We start from the raw sequence: 24,142 nt of genomic DNA, 5'->3' as shown, positions 1-24,142 counted from the left end.
TCAGTTCCTTTTCAGTGTATATCTAGGTTTTTGTGAAACTGTAAGGGTTTTCATGCCTCATGTTTCTTGCTTCTTTAAGCCTGCCATACACACTTGGGAGATTAATTCAGTAATCCTTTTGCCAACTTCTTCCATACTTCAGGAATCAGTATGAATGGTGTATTCCTGGCTGAATCAAGTTTATAATTTTATTCTGTTGAATATTCTAGTATAATGACTTCTTGGAAATAGTTTCCCAACAAGGTATTAAGTCACTGAAGTCTTTATTTAATTTTAATGTAAATTTCCTACTGGTGATGAAATTCAAGTTTTTCTTTGCAGAAGGGTGAGTTTTGAGACAATGAAGAAATTTGAGGCAATGTGGTATTCCCTAGAGTAGATGTGGGTGTCTCATCTTGTAGTATATATATATATAAATTTTTTTTTTATTTTTTTTTATTTTATATATATATATTTTATATATGTATATATATATATATATATATATATATATATATACTAGGAAATCTATTGTAGTTGTCTTCAAGACTGGCTCTGATCTGAATCAGAATTCTGTGTGTTGCTTAGGATGCTTAGAGCTTGTTTAAGAGTAAGGGCAATTACTCCACTTACTAAATTTAGTATTTATGCATTATTTTCAATGGCTTAAATAGCAGAACTTTAGGACTGTGAAAATACAGGCTAGGTACTTGAGGATAAGCAGTGAATAAAACAAAAATCCCTGTTCTTAAGTGCCATACAGTTTACTGAGTGGAAACAGATAATCCACAAATAAATATGTAACATTGGATAGTGTTCAGTGCTGTAAAGAAAAGCAGAGCATCTAAGAGGGTAGTGTGAACAAGGATGGTAGTGGGATGGGGGTGCAGTTTCAGATAACATAGTTAAGGAAGGTTTTTGATTAGGTGACATTCCTAGAAGGTAATTTTGCCTTGTTGAAGATTTTTTAATAGACATCTTTGGGTGTTTTATGAATTATTAATTAATGAGTATTCTATTTAGTAAATTTACCACAGATAGCAAGCTTTATAAGCTTAATACAAAAGCTTAAAAATATATATTTGTTAAAAATTGGAATGATACAAATGACATATTTTCTTAGCTTTACACAAACCTTGGACAAGATAATTGTAACTTTTATAGAACAGTATTTTTGCTTTTATAAATGGATATTCATTTGTTTTCCTCAGCATTCTTATTACCTACTAAGTCCCTAGGCTCTCAGCAGCTAATACTGGAGTTTTGCATAGTTTTCTTGTCTCCCGTCTTATTCCTCCTTGCCATCTCTCTATCAGGAGGTTGATTTTCCTAAAACAATCTCTTTGCCATCTTGTTCCCGTCCTTAAGAATCTCCACTAATGTCCTATTGCCAGTCAGGTTGAGTCTTAGCACCTCTTGCTTGGCATTTAAAATCTTCCAGTCAGGTTTTTGTTACTTATACAATTTTTACAAGGATAAAGAGAACCCTTTAGCTCTGTACAGAGGAAAGGAATTTGTGTGCAGTTTATTTTGTACAATATTGTAAACATTTGTTTAAACAATAAATCATCAATGGTGCTAAAATTAGTAGGTGAAAGTATGATGAGAAACAGGGTATTTTATGTAGTCTAAGATATGTAAATACCATGTCACCAAGTTTTCCCACTATAAGGTTACTGTGTTTCTTGTTGATATTACTAGATATTAATTTAACTAATTTAAACAATACCTATTCTGCTTTAGAAATTACTTTTTAACCTGTATATTTATTGGAGAGAATTTTCTTTTTCAAAAGCGGAATATGAATATACCCTATATAAACCTTTTGAGATTGGCATAGGAATGGTAATGAGACTTCCAACAATTCCAGAATTGTTTATATTAATACCTGTGAATTTCAGATTAATACCTGTGAATTTCAACAAGAAATTTGAACCATTTCAATTTGAAGAAATTTCAATAAGGTATTAATTTGAACAATTAATACCTATTAATTTCAACAAGAAACACAGTATCCTTATAGTGGAGAAACCTAGTGACACAGTCTAACCAAATGATGTATTTATAAGTTAACATTACTGGAAGTGAGACATGTAAATATTGTGTACCTCTAGATGTAATGCACTGAGAAAGATACAACATCACTTCTGTGGAAGTATTCCTAAAATATATAACCTGAACTTAATTATGAGGAAACATCTACAAACCCAAATTGAGGGATATTCTGTGAAATAGCTGACCATTGTTCTTCAAAACTGTCATGGTTATGATGACTGTTTTTAAAGAAGACACAAGGCAACTAAATGTAGGTTGTAAATTTTGGTTTGATTCTGGTCCAGAAAAGAAGACATTAGTGGGACAATTGGAAGTATTTGAATAAGGTCTGTAGATTAGTTTATTGTATTATATCAGTGTTGATTGCTTAGTTTTGATAATTGGACTGTAGCTGTATAAGATGTTAATATTTGGGGATGTGAGATGAAGGAAAACTTTTGTACTATTTTTATAACTTTTTTGTAAGTCAAATTATTTCAAAATGAAAAGTTAAAAGGGTAAAATGTTTTAATACTCAGTTAACTAATTGTGTTAATGAGTGAATAAATGAAGGAAAAGTTTAGAAAAAGAATTTCACAGGTTCTTATTTGGCAAGGTTATCAGATTTTATTCATGCCCCTGTAATTAATTTATTTTCCCTTTTTTTCAACAGCATGCCATGATGATGTAGTTAAGATTGTGAATCTAGCATGCAAATATAACCTTTGTATCATACCAATTGGTGGTAGGTATTGTGCTTTTTAAATTTTAATATGTAAATTTGTTACATTTAAAATGTTTGTATTTTAAGTATTTGCATCACCCTACCGAAAACAAAATTATTGTAATTATGATGTGGTTATTCTCAAAAATTGACTTATGATACTCATTTGTGTTCTAAGTAGGATTCCTTAAACTGTTTGAGACACGGTATACCTTCATTCATGGCTTTTCCCTCTGTGGGTCCTAGTTGAAGCTGTGATTTAATGCCTAATAAGAAAATGTTTCTGCTTTAGTAATTACTTTTTGATCTGTTTATTTATGGAGAGAATTTTCTTTTTCAAAAGCTAAATATAAATATGTCCTATATAAACCTTTGAGATTGGCATAGGAATGGTAATGAGACTCCCAACAATTCCAGAAGCTCCATATTCCCTCTTCAGCTGATGCTTTTTGTTGAATGCATGTAAAAAAGGCACTAAAATGCCATTTATTATGAAATATTTTTCTAATTCCAAATGACTGTGGCAAGCAAATAGTGGTTACTGATCACAGGCATCATGTTATTAACTGACAGTTCATGATCTCACTTTGTAAAATTAAGCTGAACCTTACAGATTAACAGCCCCTATACTTCTTGTGGAAGGTAACTTCCACATGTTTTCTTTCATACAGAACATAGGGTAGGATCGGTCAAGAATTTATTCTGATATATGGTGATTTAGATCTGGTTAAGAACAGAGAATGTTGTATTATTCTTTAATGATATCAAGAAAGCATTTTTCCTTTGACAATAAATGTTAACATATATTTAAGTACTTCTATGTATTATTCTATATTAAAATCACTTTTTCACCAAAGAACATCTAAATTTGTTTTTAAATATCTCATAATCTAGACATTTTAAGCTTGTTTCTATGAAAATGATAAATGAATGTCGTAATTGTGGTAGAAAGGAAGTAACCATGTCTCTAGTTGTATAGGATGGGTCTTTTTTCTTTTAAGCTACCTCTCCACAGTAATTATCAGCTTAGAACTTTTCTAATCATGTTTTTGGAGTTCCCCAAATTGCTAGGGGCTTCACTTGAGTGTGGCATGTCCAAGGGATGGAGACATAAGCCCATTGCTTTCAGTTTCTTAATATTGCTTTATTTTGGCACACAGCATAAAATAAAGGTGAGTTTGTTTTTAGTGTGTTAGCATTTGCAAATTGTATTTTGCAAAGTAGTAATAGGTATCACTTTTCCAGCGGGCCTATCTGTATACTTGAGATGAGGGATTTCCCCTAGAAATATAGCTAAAAACAGAATATTTAAACATAAAGTTGTTGTTTCCTATTTTGGCAGGAGGAACAAGTGTTTCATATGGCCTGATGTGTCCTGCAGATGAGACAAGAACAATTATTTCTTTGGACACTTCACAAATGGTATTTAATAATTTGAGATTTATTTAAAACATTGTCTTTATCGGCTCCACTTTAATTGTCATTAAAAAAGAATCTAGCCCCTGGGCGCTGTGGATCACACTTGTAATCCCAGCACTTTGGGAGGCTAAGGTGGACAGATCACTTGAGGTCAGGAGTTCGAGGTCAGCCTGGCCAATGTAGCAAAACCTCATCTCAACTAGAAATACAAAAATTAGCTGGGTGTGGTGGCGTGTGCCTGTAATCCCAGCTACTCCGAGGCTGAGACATGAGACTCTCTTGAACCTGAGAGGCGGAGGTTGGAGTGAGCCAAGATCACACCACTCTACTCCAGCCTGGGTGACAAAAATAGAAATAAAATAAAAGAATCTAATATCTATTTTGTTTTAAATGGGTTTCATCATTACATTTTACCCTTGTATTCAGTTCTCTAAAAGGTAGGTTTCCTTTTACCCTCAGGTATATATCTTGATGCTATTTTACCAAATTTAAATTTTTTTTCAAACACCTAAGTAAAGAGAATAGTATATCCATTTTCTAGATTAAATAGTTATTAACGTTTTATCATACTTGCTTTATCTGTGTTTTTTTCCTAGTAGTTTTAGAGCAAATTCTAATACAATGCTGCTTTACACCTAAATATTTCTGTATAATCTCTTTTAAAAAGGACATTTCTCACATAACTACTTTATTATTATCACTCCTGGCAAAAACAAAAGTAATTCTTTATGTTATTTAGTAGTTAGTCTTCATTCAATTTTCAATATTAAAAAAGTCTGTTTTATAGATCATTTGTTCAAATGGGGATCCAGATAAGGCTCATATTAGCTTTCTATTGTAGCTCTTAAGTCTCACTTTATGTAAAAGCCTCCTCTTACTCTCTGTTTTTTTTTTTTCTTTTGCATGTTCCAGACTTTTAAAGAAATAAGGCTATTTGTAGTATAGAATGTCATATTTTGAATTTGTTACTGCTTCTTGTCATTTAACTCTTTGTCTAAGCCCTGTATGTCCACTAAATTCGAAGTTCCACGTAAAGTCTAGTTAGATTCAGGCATTGCCTTTTTTTTTTTTTTTTTTTTTTTTTAACAGCAAGAACACCTCATAGATTATAATGTGCTTTTAAAAAAATGTCACATAACATCACTAGAGGTGTGTAATAGCTGATAGTCCCACTTTTAATGATGCTAACATTGATAAAGTTGAGATGGTGAACACTTATTTTATTGCAAAGTTCCCTATCAACCTGTCTCCTTATCCCAGATTTTAAGAAAAGGCAATTTATGTCCTCAGAAGATAGCTGAAGAATAGCTTATTCTGGAATGTTAACATGGATTGGGTAATATATATGGGATGTAATAGGGTAGCCTATATGTTTTCTTTAGGTTTTTCTGTGAATGAAGTTTTTTTCTGACACTTCTAATTTCCTTTTTCTACCAAAAGATATGTTTGAACTCTTGGTAGTTACAAGGTATATATTTAGAATGAGTATGTAATTGCCTCAAGAGCCAGTCTGTTGGTGGAGAAGACATATATATAGTACCATCAGATTAATACATTCTTTGTCTTTTCATTCTGCAATTTAATAATATTGTATTTTATTTAGCTGCCAAAGGACCAAAAGCCTGATTATACCATAGTTGTATTGAAGGTACTATTGTTGGCCAGGCATGGTGGCTCATGCCTGTAATCCCAGCACTTTGGGAAGCCGAGGCAGGTAGATTATCTGAGGCCAGGGGTTCTAGACCAGCCTGGCCAACATGGTGAAAACCTGTCCCTACTAAAAAGACAAAAATTAGCTGGGCGTGGTGGCACGTGCCTATAATCCCAGCTACTCAGGTGGTTGAGGCAGGAGAATTACTTGAACCCAGGAGGCAGAGGTTGCAGTGAGCCAAGATCACGCCACTGCACTCTAGCCTAGGTGACAGAGCAAGACTCTGTCTCAAAAAAAAAAAAAAATAATAATAATAATAAAGGAAAAAAATTACTTTTATCTTATAGTGAGAGTATAATTATAATGAGTTTTATGTAACATTAAACAAAAAATACATTCACATACATCATCTTATTTAATGTTTTTCACAGCCTTATGAATTAAGGAGTGCAGTTATTTGTATGTGTTCAGATTTGGAATTTAGGCAGCAACTGCTATTTTTGTATTGTCTGTTGTGCTCTTTTTAAATTATTATTAAGTGGACTTATCTATATTAGTTATTGCCATGAAATTGAACATATGAAAGTAGAAAGAAAGCTTCCCTGGGATCCAGAAGAGGGTCCTGTATGTTACTTGATTGCTCACCAGATAGAAAGGGGAAAGAAGTCTGTTCTCAATAGTAGAAAGTAATTCATGAAAATTCATATTATGTATATGAGTTAGATCCAATAGGAATGCCAAATAACATTTTTTATTGGCAGTCACACATTTGGTAAGTTGAGCCAGATGAAATTTAGTTCCTTCTTTTGAGCCTGAGGCAGGGATATGCTTTGTTTTGTACATTGGGTCTCTGGCCCTGTTTTGAATTGAAAATAAAGCAGGGATGCCATCTCCTATATTCAGATGTCTTTGCAGATTTTTTTTTTCTAATCTTAGGTCATATTCTGATATTCTTAAATTAGGTAATGATTGCTATGTTAATGTAGTGCAGATAGTATTTGCACAATGTCAGGACTTGTACATGCTGTTTTTTTACATGGAGTATCTCATTTAATTCTTGTAGCCGACGCTATGTGTTATTACTGTCTACATTTTACAAATGAGGAAACAATAAGCTTAGACAGTTAAATAATTTGCCTAAGGTAAGAGAAGGAGTTTAAATTAACATCTGAATAACGACAGTCTGTGTTTTAAGACTGTATAATATACTGCCTTTGTATGTTGTCATGTTGGATAGTCAGGGATAAGTGTAGTTGGTTTCCAGTGTGGGTGGTTAGGGGGAACCCTTCTTGCCTAATCACTATTTTATCCCTTGTTGCTGTGAATTCGGAAGTTATATTTCCTGAGAAAATATTAGTAGTTCATGTAGATCAGGTTTCTTTCTTCCTTTGCAACAGAATCGAATTCTCTGGGTTGATGAGAACAATTTGACAGCTCATGTAGAGGCTGGCATAACAGGACAAGAGTTGGAAAGACAGGTATGTTATTTCTTTTTCTTAATTTTTTTTAAAAATTGACTTATTCTATTATCAATTCTGATGTTATTTCTTTAATGAAAATTTTCAAAACTGTATCCCCTCTATAAATGAAATACCTTTATGATATATTCATTCACTCAGTGAATTTGTTTAGTTTCTATTATGGGTCAAGCATTGAGCTAGATTCCGAGGACATGATAGTGAATAAGGCATTGTCTCCTACCCTCAGGTAGCTTAGATTAGGACAGAAAATTAGATAAATAATTAATGATTGGGAGTGAAAATTGCTACATGGATGCTAAGTGCAGGGTATTATGGGTCATCAAATCAGGCTATGTGGGATTGAGTTGGACAAAGAAGGTATTACATAGAATATGGCACTTCTTTTTTTTTTTAAATACTGAGTCAGTGGCAAAGGGCACAGCATTTAAAAATGAGACTTCAGGATGAGTCTGAGTTAGCAAAAAAGGTAGATAGGGATGGGGAGAACAATCCAGAGGAAGGAGCATATGCAGAGTTTCTCAGGATGACTGTTGCTTTTGAGGGACTATAGATAGCTGAATATGGCTGAAGTCTAGCATGTGTATGGGAGAACCTGTCTTTTTGGTATTTGTATATTGGATGTGACTGGGTACAGTAGGGGTAAAGGATCAAGCCAGGAAAACATGAAGAGTTCAAATCATAAAGGACCTTTTAAAGCACCTATTAGAAGTTTGAACTTTACTTTTTTACTTAGATTGGCTGGCTGCTGTGTGGTGAAATGGGTGGTCTATGTAAGGGTGGACTAAAAGACTTTAGGAATCATTTAGGCAAGAGTTGATAGTGATCTGAAGTAGTAGAAATGAAACAAAATGGAATAATCTGAATATGAAATTCTAGGATCTTGGTGATAAATTTCATCAGTGGGTAAATGTTGGTATTCATTGAACTTTTCAGTGCACAGTTTCATTGACAACCACTCATTTCAAAAATTCGTGAAATTCTTGGAGTTTTTATAGTACTTTTTTGGGATCCTAATGAATTTTTGGAAAACTTTAGGTTTCCTTCATAGATTCTAAGCAGGTAATAGTGAAAATAAATTGGTTCCTTCAACTTCCTTAAACATAATCAAGATAACTATAACTCAGCTTTTGTAAACAAAAAATTAGAAAGTCCAATTTGTTAGTGATATACTGAATACTTTGTTCAACTTGGGTTATAGAGACTCTTCTTCCCCAAACCTTTAATAGGAAGAGATGTGATGTGATCGTTGATCTTATTTTTTTTCTTTCTTTCTTGAAAAGTTGATTGATGTTGGTCTGCTCCTGCCCATTTCTAGATGACAGGCTTTGAAAAAAAATTAATAAACTATTTATTTTTTATTTAATGCAGTAAGATGCAGATAACTGGATTAAAATTGAACTTATTTGTCGAAGGCAGTATTAAAGATCCTCAGTAAGTTAAGGTTTTATATCAGATAAATAGATTTGTCAATTATTATAGTTTATAATGAACTTCAGTGGACAGAATAACAGTATTTAATGAACAAAAAACCTCTAAAAAGTCCTGTATCAGTATTCCATTATGCTTGAATGAGGTATTATCAGCACAGCATTTTTTTTAATAACAAAGAATGGCCTTTTATGTCACCAATTTTATACCTTTATTATAGCATTTGATGTAGTATTTTAACCTTTCCAAGTTTTCTTTCTTTTTTTTTTTTTTTAAAGGTTAGAATTAAAATTCAAGGAACATATTTCCTTGAAATTTAAATGACATTTTCGCAAACTAGGAACTTCTGATATTTTATCTACTAGTTCATTTCCCTAAATGCCAATATAGAACTTTTTTTTTTTTTTTTTTTTTTTTTTGCCTCCAATAGGCTATAATATAGTTTCTACAGCTATTTTGATCCCGGTTAAAGTTCTTCCTCATTAAACTTCTGTGTTCTTTAGATTCTACTTCAGTTGAGGTAACCAGTTTAAAACATCCTGCCTTTTCTTTCTGCAAGCTTAAAATGACACAAATATAGTAGTTGGGTAGCACAGATTTTAATCTCTTTAACTTGTAAATCACATTGATATTAACATGATAAAATTTAATGGAAGCTGCTAACATTTCAATTATGGATTTAGAGAATTTTTTCTAGGTTTATTAAATCTTTGGCTACTTTAGTTTATTATTTGATAATCTGAAGATGTCTGACTCTAAGGTTTTTTAAGCTTAGGGACAGCATCACTAATAACTTCACATTATCTTTCTTTGTTTCTAATAGCTATTAGCTCTCACTGCAAACCTCAAATATAGCTCCTAGCTATGTGACCTTGGACAACTTACTTACCTTTATACCTCAGTTTCTTTACCTATAAAGTAGGGATCATAATTCTACTTCATGGCGTTTTTCGTCAAGATGAAATAAGTTAATATGAAGTACTTAGAACGTTGATCCATTCCACTAATTTTTATTGAGCATTATTTGCTTCATTCAAGCATAACTGACTTTAAATATTCTTTTTATGTGCTATAGACTCCCAAATTTATATTATCATCCCAGACTTCTTTCCTGAATTAATATATCCACTTGCATATTTACAGTCATTTCAAACTCTGCATTTTAAAAACTGAATTTTTAGAGCAAAAATTTGCAATCTTGCCTCTAAAATGTGTCTGTTCTGTGGCTGCCTTCTTTTCAGAAGATGGAAATTCAATTCCTTGGGCAGCTTGGGCCACAATCTTTGAAGTCATAGATTTTTGTTTTTTATTGCTTTATAATAGTTTGAGATATAATTGTCATCTAATTAATATGTACAATTTGATGAGTTTTGACATATGAATATTATTATGAAACCATTATCACAATCAAGAAAATTAACATATCCGCCAATCCCAAAAGTTTCCTCTTGCTCCTTTATAATCCTTCCCATCTCCCACTCACAACCCCTAAGTGATCCTCCAGCAATCACTGATTTGCTTTCTATCACATAGATTTGTTTAAATTCCCTAAATTTTTTTTTTCCCATTTATTTATTTTATTGCATTTTAGGTTTTGGGGTACATGTGAAGAACATGCAAAATTGTTGCATAGGAACACACGTGGCAGTGTGATTTGCTGCCTTCCTCCCCATCACCTACATCTGGCATTTCTCAAAATTTTAATAAAGTAGAATCCTACAGTATGTATGGGAGGGGGTCTGTCTCACTATACATAATTATTTTGAAATTCAGCCATATTGTTGCATTTATCAATAGTTCATTTATTTTTATTGCTCAGTAGTATTCCATTGTATAGATATGCCACTGTTTTGTTTATGCATTCACCTGTTGATTAACACTTGGATTATTTCTAGTTTTGGGCTATTACAAGTAAAGCTGCTGTGAACATTCATGTATAAATTTTTGTACAGACGTACACTTTCATTTCCTTTGGGTAACTGGAAATGGAATGAATAGATCAGAGGGGTAGGTATGTATTTACCTTTTTGAGAAACTATGAAGTTTTTTCCCAGAGTGATTATTTCATTTTATATTCCCACCAGCACTATATAAGAGTTCCAGTTTCTCCATATCCTTGCCAATACTTATTATTGTTAGTCTTTTTAATTTTAGTCATTTTAGTAGGTGCATAGTAGTATCTCATTGTAGGTTTGTTTTTTGTTTTGTTTTTGAAACAGGGTCTCACTCTGCTGCCTGAGCTGGAGTGCAGTGGCACGATCATGGCTGACTGCAGCCTTGACCTCCCTGGGCTTAGGCAATTCTCCCACCTCAGCTTCCTGAGTAGCTGGGACCACAGGCAAGTGCCACCATGCCTGGCTAATTTTTATATTTTTTTGTAGAGATGGAATTTTTTGCCATGTTGCCCAGGCTGATCCCGAAATCCTGGGCTCAAGTGTTTCTTCCACCTTGGCCTCCCAAAGTGTTTGGGATTACAGACATGGGCCCTTGTGCCCGGCCTCATTATAGTTTTAATTTGTATTTCTGTAATGACTAATGATGTTGAACATCTTTTCATATGCTTATTTGCCATCCATATATTTTTATTGGTGAAGTTCTCCTTAAATTATTTGCCCAATTTTAAGATTGGGTTGTTTTCTTATTATTGAGTTTTAGAATTCTTTATTCTAAATAAGTCTTTATTCTAAATAGTTCTTTATTTAAATAAGTCTGGGAATAAGTCTTTTTTCAGATATATGCTTTGCAAATATTTTCTTTTAGTCTGTGGTTTCTCTTTTCATTTTCTTACAGTATCTTTTGAAGACCAGCTCTTTTAATTTTTATAAAGTCCAGTGTATGTATTTGCCTTTGTATCATGCTTCTGCTGTTGGATTGTAACCCGAGGGTGCAGAGATTTTCTCCCATTTGAGTTTTATAATTTTTAGTTGCTATTATTTAGGTCTCTGAACAGTTTTGAAGATTTCTGAGTTATTATTTGTATATTGTGTAAAATTGGATTGAAGTTAATGATTTTTGCACATAGATATACAATTGTTCAGCACCATTTATTGGAAAAGATTATCCTTTCTTCACTGAGTTGACTTCACGCCATCATTTAAAAAAAATCTGTTGTCTATGTATGTCTGCATCTGGTTCTGGACCTTATATATGTCTGTCTCTGTGCCAGTACTATACTGTTTAGATTACTATAGCTTTCACATAAGTCTTTTTTTAAAGTTGTTTTGGGTGTTCTAGGTTCTTTGTATGTATGTATGTATTTATTTATTTATTTTTGAGATGGAGTCTTGCTCTGTCACCCAGGCTGGAGTGCAGTGGCATGATCTCGGCTCACCACAACTTCTGCTTCCTGGGTTCAAGTGATTCTCCTGCCTCAGCCCCCCAAATAGGTGGGACTACAGGCATGTGCCACCACCCCCGGCCAATTTTTTGTATTTTTAGTAGAGACGAGGTTTCACCATATTAGCCAGGATGGTCCCCATCTCCTGACCTCGTGATCTGCCTGCCTTAGCCTCCCGAAGCACTGGGATTATAGGCTTGAGCCACACCTGGCCAAGTTCTTTGTATTTCTATAGAAACTTTATGCTCCTATAGAAAAATGCCAGTTTCTATTAAAAAAAAAGTTCGGTTGGGATTTTGATTGGGATTGCATTGACTCTATATATCAGTTTGAGGAGACTGACAGCTTAACAGTATCGCTGCTTCTGACCTGACCCATGAACGTTGTATCTTAGTTTTTTGTAGGTCTGTAAGGTCTCTCACGAGTGTCTTTTGGTTTTCTGTGTGCATGTCCTTTATGTATATATAGATTTATTTTAGAGACAAGGTCTCATTCTGTTGCCCAGGCTGGAGTCTAGTGGCACCATCATAGCTCACTGTAACCTCAAATTTCTGGGCTTAAATGATTCTCCTGCTGCAGCCTCCCCAGTAGCTAGGACTATAGGCATATCTCATCATGCTTGGCTAATTTTTTAATTTTTCTGGAGACAGGGTCTTGCCATATTGCCCAGACTGTTCTCAAACTTCTGGCTTCAACCTATCATTCCACCTTGGCCTCCCAAAGTGTTGGGATTATCGATATGAGCCAATGTACCTGGCCTTGTATATTTTTTCAAATAGGATTTGTCCCTAAGTAGTACGTATTTTTTGGTGCTGTTGTAATTGGTATATTTAAAAATTGTCAGTTTCTGGTTGTTTTTTAATAGTGTATAAAAATACAGTTGATTTTTTTGTGCTGGTCTTATATCCTGCAACCTTACTAAATTCACTGAATTTTACAAGCTTTTTGGTAGATCTCATTGGATTTTTTATATAGATGACTGTGTTATATATGAATAAGGACAATTTTATTTCTTTCTTTCCAACCTGGTTGCCTTTTGTTTCTTTTTCTCACCCAGTTGTACTGGCCAGATAATATTGAAAGGAAGTGAGAGTGGAACCCTTGACTTGTTCCTGATTTAGGAGAGATGTGTTCAGTCCTTTACTATTAAGTATTTGTTAACTATAGTTGTGTTTTTTGTAGATACCCTTTATCAAGTTGAAGAAGTCCTTTTCTTGTGTTAGTTTATAGAGTTTTAATAAAGAATGGGTGTTGAATTTGTGAAAAAAAAATACTACTTTGTGTCTTATACTTGAGGTTAGGTTGAAGTAATTATTTAAATTCAGTCTTATTTACTAATGTAGAAAATCAATGCTAGTTTTTTTCCACTTATTGCTTTAGTGACATCTCACAAATTTTGATATGTCTATTTTCATTAATTTGAAAATATTTTCTACTTTTTTGATTTTTTTCTTTGATCCGTGGTTTACTCACAGGTATGTTTAGTTCCCAATTATTTTGGGATTTTTTTCCAGATATCTTCCTGTCATTAATTTCTATATTCTCTTGTGTTCAGAAAACATACTCTGTGTGACTTGAATTCTTTCAAACTTATTGCTGTTTGTTTTATGGCACACAGTACAGCCTATTTTTAAAATATTCCATGTGCACTTGCAAAGAATGTGTCTTCCTGCTGCTGTTTGGTGTAGTAGTCTTTAAATGTCTGTTAGGTGAGATTGATTTATAATGTTATTCAGGTCTCTAATATTTTTTATTTTCTGCCTACTTGTTTTGTCAATTATCGAAAGAGGGGTATTAAAACCTCAACGATATAGATTTATATATTTCTTCTTGCATTTCTATTTTTGCTTGGTGTATATTAAAGCTCTGCTATTAGGAGAATAAATGTTCAGGATTCTTGATTAACTGACTCTTTTGTCATTATGAAATGATCTTTATTTGTGATAACATGCTTTGCTCTGAAATCTGCTTTTTCTGATATTAAAATACTGTTGCTGTTTTCTTAGCATGGTATATCTTTTTGCTTTTTCCATTATTTTACTTTTAATTAGTTTGTATCTTTATATTTAGAATGTCTTTCTTATAGGCAGCATATAATTGGTTCTTTTTAAAAAATCTAAACAATCACTACCTTTTTATTGAGGTATTTAGATCATTTACCTTTAGTGTGATTTATTGTTGTGGTTTAATTTAAATCTGTCCTCTTGCTGTTCATTTTCTGTATTTCCCATCTGTGTTTGTTCTTTTCCTCTTTCATTGCCTTTTTTTTAATTTTAAAAACGATATATTTTATCTCTTTAGTTTCTTTAGTAGCTTTAAATTTTTGTTTTGTTTTAGGATTTGTAGTATACATCTTTAACTTATAACAGCTTCCTTTGAGTGATACTGTAACATTTTGTGGTATCATTTAAAAAATTAAATAATATGAAAGCACCTTATATATTTACCCACCTAATTAACCTTTCTGATACCCTTAATTTTGTCTGATGTTATTTGCCTTCTGCTTGAAGGACTTCTTTTAACATGACTGTGGGGTCTGCTGTTGGCGAAATCTTTCTAATTTTGTCTGAAGAAATCTTTGTTTTCAAAAAAAGATATTGAAGTGAGTATAAAATTGTAGATTGATAGTCTTTCTTTCAGCAACATAAAGATGTTGCTCCACTGTTATCTCACTTCATTGTTTTTCATGAGAAATCTGATATTATCTTTGTTCCTGTATATGTAATATGTATTGTTCCCCCCTGGCTACTTTTAAGATTTTCTCGTTATTACTGGTTTGAGCAATTTGATTGTCATGGACCTTGGTGTAGTTTTTCTCTGTGTTTCTTTTGTTGAAGATTTGTTTAGTTTTTTTAACATGAAGCTTTATAGTTTTCATCAAATTTAGGAAAACTTTGGTCATTACTTCTTCAGCTATGCAACAAACCTTCCTCTCCTCCAACCTTTAGAGACTCTGTTTGCTCACTTATTAGGCTGCTTGAAGTTCCACAGCTCACTGCTACTCTTTTCATTTTTTTCTTTTAGTTCCTGTTGCTATGTCTTGACGTTCACTAATGTTTTATTTTGCTATATCTTTTCTGCTCTTTATTCTACTAAGTATATTTTTAATCTCAGATATTATATTTTTCTTCTCCAGATGTTTAATTTATAAATTTATAAATATAAATATGTTGTATGTCTCTACTTGTTGAACATATGGAATACAGTTATAATAACTGTTTTAATGTTGTCAGCTATTTCTAACATCTGTGTTAGTTCTGGATCGGTTTTGATTATTCACTACATAATGATTACGGGGTGTTTTCCTGCTTCTTTGTATGCTTGGTAATTTTTGTTTATTTTTATTTTATATGTATTTAATTTTAATTTTTTTTAAATTTTACATGGTAATTTTTTATTAGATGATTACCATTGTGAATTTTTATGTTTTTCAATTCTATAAATATTCTTCAGCTTTTTTTCTGGGATGCATTTATTTGGAAACAAGTGATCCTCTAGTTCATGCTTTTATGATCTTTTGCTTTTTTTCAGTCTGAGGCTAATTATTTTCCACTACTGTGGTGTGACTTTCTTGGGTATCCTACCTAATACTCTGTGAATTAAGAGTTTTCTCAGTTGGGCTGGTGGAAACAGGTACTGTTTCTGGCCCTCTGTGAGTGCTGGCACTGTTCTCTAATCTACTGGTGTCCAACCCTTTGAATGTCTAGCCCTTTTGCTTATATGTGGTGGCAGATATCATGAAAATTATGCACAGACCTTTTTTAAGCTCATCAGCTATTGTTAGTGTTAGTGTATTTTATGGGTGGCCCAAGACAATTATTCTTCCAATGTGGCCCAGGGAAGCCAAAAGGTTGGACACCTGTGCTCTAATCCATTTGGATTGTTTTTTCCTCTGGTCTTTGATATTTCACTCACTTTTCATTTACTTTTCAGTACTCTGCTGAAGACCTGAGGGGAACCCTCTGCAAATCTCCAGGCATCTCTCTTTGTGCTACTTTTTTCTGCACTTTTTCCTATGAACTCTAAATTCCTTGATTGCCCACAGCTCTATGCTCAGTCTCAACTCAGTGTTTGCCAAGTTCTGCCTGGTTTCTGTTTCCATAGAGTGCTAAGCTAGGGTCAAATCACAGTGCTCACCACCGTCTTTTACTTTCTCATAGGGATCACTGCCCTTCCTGACTGCATGTTCAGTGTTTGAAAACCTTTTTTCTTCTTTAAAATATGGGGATGGGGTCTTGCTGTGTTGCACAGGTTGGTCTTGAGCTCCTGGCATCAAATGATCCTCCCCTCTCAACCTCCTAAATTGTTAGGATTACAGGCGTGAGCCACTATGCCTGGCCTGTTTCTTCCATTTTTCTGTGTTTTAGTCTTTTTAAGTAGGAAGGTGAATCCTAGCCCCTTTTACTTCAATTTGGGTAGAAGGGAAAGTTCCTGCTCTGCTTTTTATTTTTTTCATCACACTTCTAATTATTCTGTATAATTTAATTATATTTCTTATTAATTTCAGTTTCCTTTGCTATTTCTCTAGGTTTTTTTTTTTTTTTTTTTTTTTTTTTTAGCAGCATACACATTTTTCTCAATATTTCTCTATAATATAAAAACCATAGTTTAGGTTTTTTTAAAGTGATATATCTGAAGCTCAGCACGTAGTCAATAAATATTTGTTGTTTCAGTATTGAATGGGAACACAAGTGAGATAAAGCTTTTATTTCCGTATTGCTTTATGGCACATGGTAAGTGGTTAATGATCACAGTTATTGTTATCTAGCATATTATGGGGCAGAGATGTTATTTTACTAAAAAAGAAATTTTGAGTCAGGCACAGTGGCTTATGCCTATAAGTCCAGCACTTTGGGAGGCCAAAGCAGGAGGAATGCTTGAGCCCAGGATTTGAGGCTTCAATAGGCCATGATTGTGCCATTATACTCCAGCTTGGGAGATAGAGTGAGATCCTTTCTAGGAGAACGTGGGAAGTGAATATTTGATTAATTGTATGTGTAAATCTGTGGACTTTTCTTCAGCAAATTTTTCTTACTAGATAATGGCATTAACAGTGATACAGACCTTTAAAGGAGAAAGTGGCTAAATGTTTATGATCTTAGATACCATTTATTAAGCACTTACTATGCGTCAGCAATTGTTTCTCACTAAATTTGTATACTGTGGTATACTGTGGTATGCAAATTTTCTAGCAACAGTGAATGACAAGTATAAAACCCAGGGATTTTGGGGTTTTTTTTCTTAAACTTTGTGGCAAGAAAACCCAGGCTTTTAACCATTACACTTTCTTCACTTATTTAGTAGGAAGTTAGTAAGATTTTTAACAAAGAAGTAAATTTAAATTGGTGTGGTAGAGCTCCTTCAGCATGGGGACCATCTGGTTTTTTTTGGTGTCTTTATCTTTTGCTTTACACAATTCCTAGCATATGGTACTTGCTTGTAATTGGAGAAGGTAATGAAGTAACATACCAGACAAAAGAAACAAATTAATAGTATATGTAATATTGGATATACTGATAGAAATAGTTCAAGTGTATACTTAATTATTTGCTTCTGTATAATGTAGAAGTTTGTTTTGTCATGGGAGTATGTGAAACCTCTCCCTTTAGTACCTGCTACATCTTAGGGCTCTATGAATGTCTTTTCTTCCTTTCCTAATTTCATAAAATTGAGTAAAAGGTTATGTTCTAAAAGAAAATTGAGTAAAGGTAGTGTTTTAAGAGAAAATAATAATTCATAGTATTTTGTTTGGGGATGGAGTTAGGGAAGAAATTTAATGTAACAGTCTTGATAATTTTCATTTTTAATCTCTTCAGCCATTTATTTAAGCTTCTTTTTTGTAGATGGATATTGGCCTCTTAAAACTAAATAATATATTTGAATATTCAGTGGAAAAATCTTAATAGTTGATGTCTTTTAAAATCTTGTTTTCCTAGCAGCAAAATTAGAATAGATAGATAATTTGCATTGCTGATATGCAAAACCTAACAAATTATATTTAACCTAATAAATTATATTTAACAAATTATATTAAACCTAACAAAATATATTTATATTTCAGAGTACAACTTTCACACTATACTTAAATACACATATACAGACATAGCTCTGCGTGGCTTACTTGAAAAATAGAACAATTGCTTAACTGGATGACTATCAAAATGATCAACACAGATTGATGGGCTTGAGTGCATCAGACAGTGGGTACGCAGATGGTGTCTGTACCATTTGACAAGAGATGGCTGAGTCTTTAAAATGATTTCATTGGAATGGCTTTGGTGGTGTTGCAGTAAAGGGCATCTATTCAATTTCAGGTGCTGTGCAGATGGCAAAGCCAAGCTAATGTAGAAAAATGAGAGGCAAGTGACTATTTAATGTACAGGAATGCATGATCTGCATCACAATTAAATGACAATATTACATGGAGGAAACCTGGCCAGATGCCTGTACATTAAAACACATGACTCCTTGAGAGAATTAAGTACAGGCAATTTGCTCAGAGTTTCTGCAGGCCTGCTGCCTATTACATTAGGGTAGAGAGAACAAGAGATTAAGTGCTTTATTTATTGAAAGTGTTTAGATGAAGTTGGTAGTTATTTAAGCATAATATGATCTCCATAAATATGTAAATTATCTCTTTGTAGGAAAAAAAGGTGGGGAAGGACAGCTGGCCTCAAAACAAAAGGATGTAAGGAGTATGATTGGTGAAACTGTGAAAAATAAAACTTTGGCCTACATCCTTCAATTTTCTAAAATTTTCTACTAGGCAAAAGCTTACAAAAATTTTTAAGGACTAGTGTGATGAAAGTATCTTTTCTTGCTATGTAGAAATTAATAAATTCAAATATCAGTGACATGGAAATTTTAAAGTGGGAGGAGTTAATGTGTTGAGTGCTGTATGTAATGGGATCATTTTCACTGTAAAATGTTAATTTTTTGTTTTTCAGCTTAAAGAAAGTGGTTATTGTACAGGTCATGAACCAGATTCTCTGGAGTTCAGTACTGTAGGAGGATGGGTATCTACTCGGGCATCAGGCATGAAGAAGAATATCTATGGCAATATCGAGGACCTGGTAAATATTTTTCTAGTTATTATATAATAATTGATTAGTATATAGAGGTTATTATAAAATGATTAGAAGCCTTTAAAAATTAAGAGTTGGATGGTAGATCCCCCCTCCCGTTAAGTATATGCCTTTATAATAACTATAATAACATTGGACATAATATTGTAGAAGTTAATAAAGACACAACTGTGGTCATTATTTAAGGATGCCACTTTTCAAGTGACTACATGTTGTTTTGTAGATGTTTCACAGTATCCACCTCTTAAAATACAGTCAGCTCTCTATATCCACTGGTTTTGTATCCACAGATTCAACCAAATGCAGCTCAAAAATATTTGGGAAAAACAAATTAACACCACCACAAGGAAAATAATACAAAAAAATGCAGAACAACAATTTACATAGTATTTACATTGTATTAGATATTCAGAAATATTCTAAAATGATCTAAAGCATATGAGAGGATGTGCGCATAGGTTTTATGCAAATACTATGCTGTTTTATGTAAGGGACTTGAGTACCATGGATTTTGGTATCCTTGAAGGTCCCGGAACCAGTTCTATGGGGATACTGAGGGATGTCCGTATACAAATATTATTTTACAAGCCTTGTGGAAATGAAGTCTTCAGCTCTACCATGATTTTAGTCCATTTACTTAGGTGATTTTATCATTGCTACTCTGTTGCCTTAGGAGATTTTACATTTTTCTGAAAATATTTTTTTTCCAATATAGAATTAAAGAGGCTGATTGAAATTGTTCTGCTAAGTAGTGGTATGACCTGTCATGTTTTATGTGCACACTACCTTTTGTAGCTGATATGGTGCCAGTTTGCTGGGAGTTGGTATAATAATAGTATATAACTCTGGATACCCTAGTTAGTGATTAGGTATCATTTGTTCCATTTGTAGCTTTTCCAGTGATTAGTTGTGTGAATTTGTACAAATCGGTTTGCCTTTCTAAACTTCAGTTTCCTCTTCTGTATAATAGAATAATGATATTTGCTGCATTGAATTATAGTGAGGAGTGAAGGACAGAAATGAAAATTCAAAGTCTCTGGTGTGTAGTAGGTGCTCCATAAATGTTGTTCCCTTATTGTCAATCTTTTCATAATAGTTTAAAAGAACTTTAATTTGAGACTATTAAAGTGATGTTCCCAACATTATTCCTGGAGCTGTTGAGCTTTGCTTTTGATATCTAAAGTTTCAACATTTTCATCAGTATCTTTGTTAATAGGAATATTAAATCTTTAATGAAATATATTGGTTCTTTATCGTTAACACCCAGGAGTTAAAAACTTTTGTCTATATTGTGAATTCTCCTTTAAATGTTTACATTATCCTATTTAATTTTCTTTATCAGGACATTGAGAAAAACATATTTTTCTTTTTTCAATTAAAATAATCTAAATTCAGTTTTGGGGAGGAAATTTGATCTTTTTGCTACTGGAGTATTAAGAACTTTATGAGTTAAGCAAATATTTGATAGCTACATTTAACACTGCCAAGGCATGTAATTTATTTTAATCATTTTGGAGATATTTAAGGGATACAGATTGTAAGGGGTCATACTAATATACTTATTTGCATTAACAATTACTTAGCATATTTTATTTGTAACTTAAATTTTTAACTTTTCAATATATAGTATCCTCTGAAGCTATCTTAATTTACATTGTTTGCTTTCGTGAAAATTTTACCAAAGTTGATACTCTTTTAATACATGTGGCTACAATGGAACTCAGGAAAAAACTTAAAGAACATGTTAATATATTTCTTAACATTAGTGCATATTTAATTAAAGCACAGTAAGTAATGATACTCATAGCTTATTTAACTGTTTGAAAAAAGTTGAAGATAGTTGTTCAGTCCAAATGTTTTAAAAACTTAAAAGTTTTAACATCTGAAGAGTCGGAGGTCTGTGTATGATGGGATAAACTTTTCATCTTCAATTCTGGTTCCCACTTGTTTTCAAGGTCATTTTTAGGAATTCCAACTATAGTCCATCTCAAATACTTCTTAATTTAGTGAATGTCTTTTCACTAAAGGATTTCCTGATCATTTCTGATTACACTTTCTTATGCTAGTGTTACAGAGCTGAAGCTCATTGCTATTAGCAGTAATCCACTGCTTCTATGAAAGGAGCCTTACTGCATTCTTTAGTTATGAAGCACTGTTAAAAGGAAAAGCATTGAATTCTGTAATGACAAAACCAAATTAAAAATTCTGGATCTTCACAAAAGAAAGTAAAGTATGATGCAGTGAGCATTCAATTTTAAAAAATTTTCTGAAATAAATGCTTCTTTTAAAATTACAATTGTGAATAGACAATTCAAGTAATTAGGAACTTATTTTTTATTAAAAAATATTCATTACAGAAGTATAAAAAATGTATGCTAGAGCTGGGCATGGTAGTACACACCTGTAATCCCAGCACTTTGAGAGAACAAGGCTTGAGGCCAAGAGTTGGAAACCAGCCTGGGCAACATAGCAAGACCTCATCTCTACAAAAAATTAAAAAATTAGCTAGGCATGGTAGCACACACTTGTAGTTCTAGCTACTCAGGAGGCTGAAGTGGGAGAATTGCGTGAGCCCAGGAGTTTGGGTTACAGTGAGTTATCATCCCACCACTGCACTCTAGCTTGGGTGACAAAGAAAGACCCTATTTCTTAAAAAAAAAAAAGTGTGCTGTGTGTATTAAATACATATCATTTCTGACACTTTTAACATCTTCATATTCATCCTTCTGTCATGGGATTCTTGGGGTGTCCCTTTTTTAGCCAGAAACTGCTGGTTGGCAGTGTCTTTGCCCGAGTTTTGCTTGGGCCCACTGGGCTTATTCAGCCCACTTGGCCTGGCAGGCTGCACTTGGCTCACACTACTGGTCTGGATCCTATGCTTGCCAATAGCAAGCCAGGCACAGAATGGTGGGTGTGTGAACGAGTGAGTGGGGTCTGGCCACTGTGTACAGCCAGGCATACCAGCTGTGGCAGGATGGGCAGCTCCAGGCATTGGCTCCCTGCAAGGCTGTGGCTGGACCAGGTATACCACAAGCAGCTTTCACTGCTAGTGCCAGGGAATGTGGTGGTGCCCAGAAGCTTGGGACACCAGGGACTGCAGAGCCCGAAAGAGTATGTCACAGCCCTGTCTCAGGGGGCTCCTAGGTCTGGGCTCTTTGAAGGGCCATAGCTCTTCTATCCTTCCCTCTCCTCTCTTTGCCTCTCATTGGCTGCCATGGGGTGAACAAGGAGCATGTTTCAGCCCTGTTTGTGTTATAGCTCTTTCAGCCCCACCATTTGGCGGGTCCTGAGTTTCTGTCGCATATCCAGGAAGAATGAGGTACATGGACAAGTGGAGGGTGAGCAAAGTGAAGAGATGCTTTATTGAGTGACAAAATAGCTCAGAAGAGACCCATACTGGTTAGCTCCTTTCCACAGGTAGGCCATCCTGATGAGCATACAGCTCTCAGCAGAGAGCCCACAGTAGGTAGTTCCTCTCCACAGGCAGGGCACCCCAATGAGTGTTCAGCCCTTAGCAGAGAGGAGACACACAATGAGTAGCTTCTCTCTGCAGGCAGGGTGTCCTGACAAGTGTTCAGCTGTCAGCAGAGAGGAGACCCACATGGGGTAGCTCTTCTCTGCAGGCAGGTCATCCTGACATCTGTCCAAGTCTGGCTGAGCCCTCAGTTTTTATGGGCTTCAGAGGGAAGGAAGTGTGTGCTGATTGGTCCATGGGTGATTATGGGCAGGCCCAGAGAAAGCATCATAAGTTCCCACTCCAGTCCATGGAACTGGCAGCCTGCCCCCTCAGGCTTCAGGGCCTCCCTGGCTTGAGGATGGGGTTTCACTGGTGACTGCCCATTTTGAACCAGGAGCCTGTCTGCCTCCTGCCACTGTTTATGGCATCCAGGCTGTTCGTGCTGAGGGCTTCCTGCAGGCCAGCGTCAGGCTGCCCTCATCCCCCACTTATTCTCCCTTCTGTGCTCATTGGTACCCAAAGTCCAGAGGGGGCTGAAGCAGCAGGGGGCTAGCATGTCAGCACTGCCCTGAGCATGCACACACACACCCAGCTGGGTTGTGACAGCGCCAAGGCTTGGCCTCAACTTTTCTCCAAGGGCAGAGCAGGTGCCTATAATGGGGAGAAGCCAGGCAGTGGGAGAAGGCACTTTTGAGCCTGCAGGGGCAGGGAGCTACCCAGGCCACTGAGAGTGCAGAGATGCCTGGGTCTGCAGCTGCAATTAAGTGGCTGCAGCTGTGCCCAGGAGGGCGGGATTCCTGCCTGCCTCTGGCCCCCAAGTGATGTCTGGGTCCTGAGCCACGGCTGGGCTGCTGCAGCTGCGCCCAGCAGTGTGAGGCTCTCACTCTGACAACTAGGAAGTGGGTGGGACTTCCACCTTTTTCCGACTTCCCTTGGCTGTGGCTGTGCCACCCCGCTGCATCTGGTGTCTTTGCAGTAGCCATTCCAGATGGGCCACTGCTACCATCACTTCTAGGACTGTTTCTAGGCATGCTGTAAGCACATGATATATCTAGTTTTTAATATAAAAAAAGAGGACTATATGTGTTGAATCTGCTTTTTAAATTATGTTATCAATATATTAACATGTAAATGAACATAGGTTTGTACCATCATTTTAAAAGAGTTGTATAATTCTTTTATTGAGAATGCATGGCTTATTAAACCAATTCCTTCTTAAAGAACGTTTAAATTATTCCTGATTTCAAAATTACAGAAAATAAAGGGAAAATATTCTTCTTAGTAATTTCTTTGGTATACATCTTTAATCGTTATCTTTGGGTAAGCTCCTTTAGTTGATTTGTTGGATCAAGAAGTTTATACATTTTAGACTTTGGATCCTTACAGCCCTGTAAAAACTTTGTACCAATTGGCATTCTCACTAACACTATGAGAATCTTTGTATTTTACTGGACTTTTTATTCATGTTTTTGTATTTTGTTAATTGCTAGTGAATGTAAACTTTTTTTTTTTTTTTTTTTTTTTTTTTTGGGGGGGTTTTTTTTTTT

General features: G+C 34.5%; 1 protein-coding gene across 3 annotated transcripts in view; it reads left to right on the top strand.

Annotated features, from left to right (window-relative positions):
- The window catches only part of AGPS (alkylglycerone phosphate synthase), a 139,147-nt gene that overhangs the window by 36,603 nt on the left and 78,402 nt on the right, over window positions 1-24,142 (top strand). For all 3 annotated transcript variants that reach the window (XM_032292849.1, XM_032292850.1, XM_032292851.1), the window contains exons 6-9: window positions 2,687-2,758; window positions 4,080-4,159; window positions 7,205-7,285; window positions 19,001-19,126. In XM_032292849.1, the coding sequence (XP_032148740.1) occupies window positions 2,687-2,758; window positions 4,080-4,159; window positions 7,205-7,285; window positions 19,001-19,126 (359 nt within the window). The remainder of the gene's footprint in view (window positions 1-2,686; window positions 2,759-4,079; window positions 4,160-7,204; window positions 7,286-19,000; window positions 19,127-24,142) is intronic.

Source organism: Sapajus apella, unplaced genomic scaffold, assembly GCF_009761245.1.
Source record: "Sapajus apella isolate SASKATOON/1434 unplaced genomic scaffold, GSC_monkey_1.0 scaffold28, whole genome shotgun sequence".
Taxonomy (NCBI): Eukaryota; Metazoa; Chordata; class Mammalia; order Primates; family Cebidae; genus Sapajus; species Sapajus apella.
Note: the sequence above shows the minus strand (reverse complement) of the source record. Positions and strands in the feature narration are given on the sequence as shown.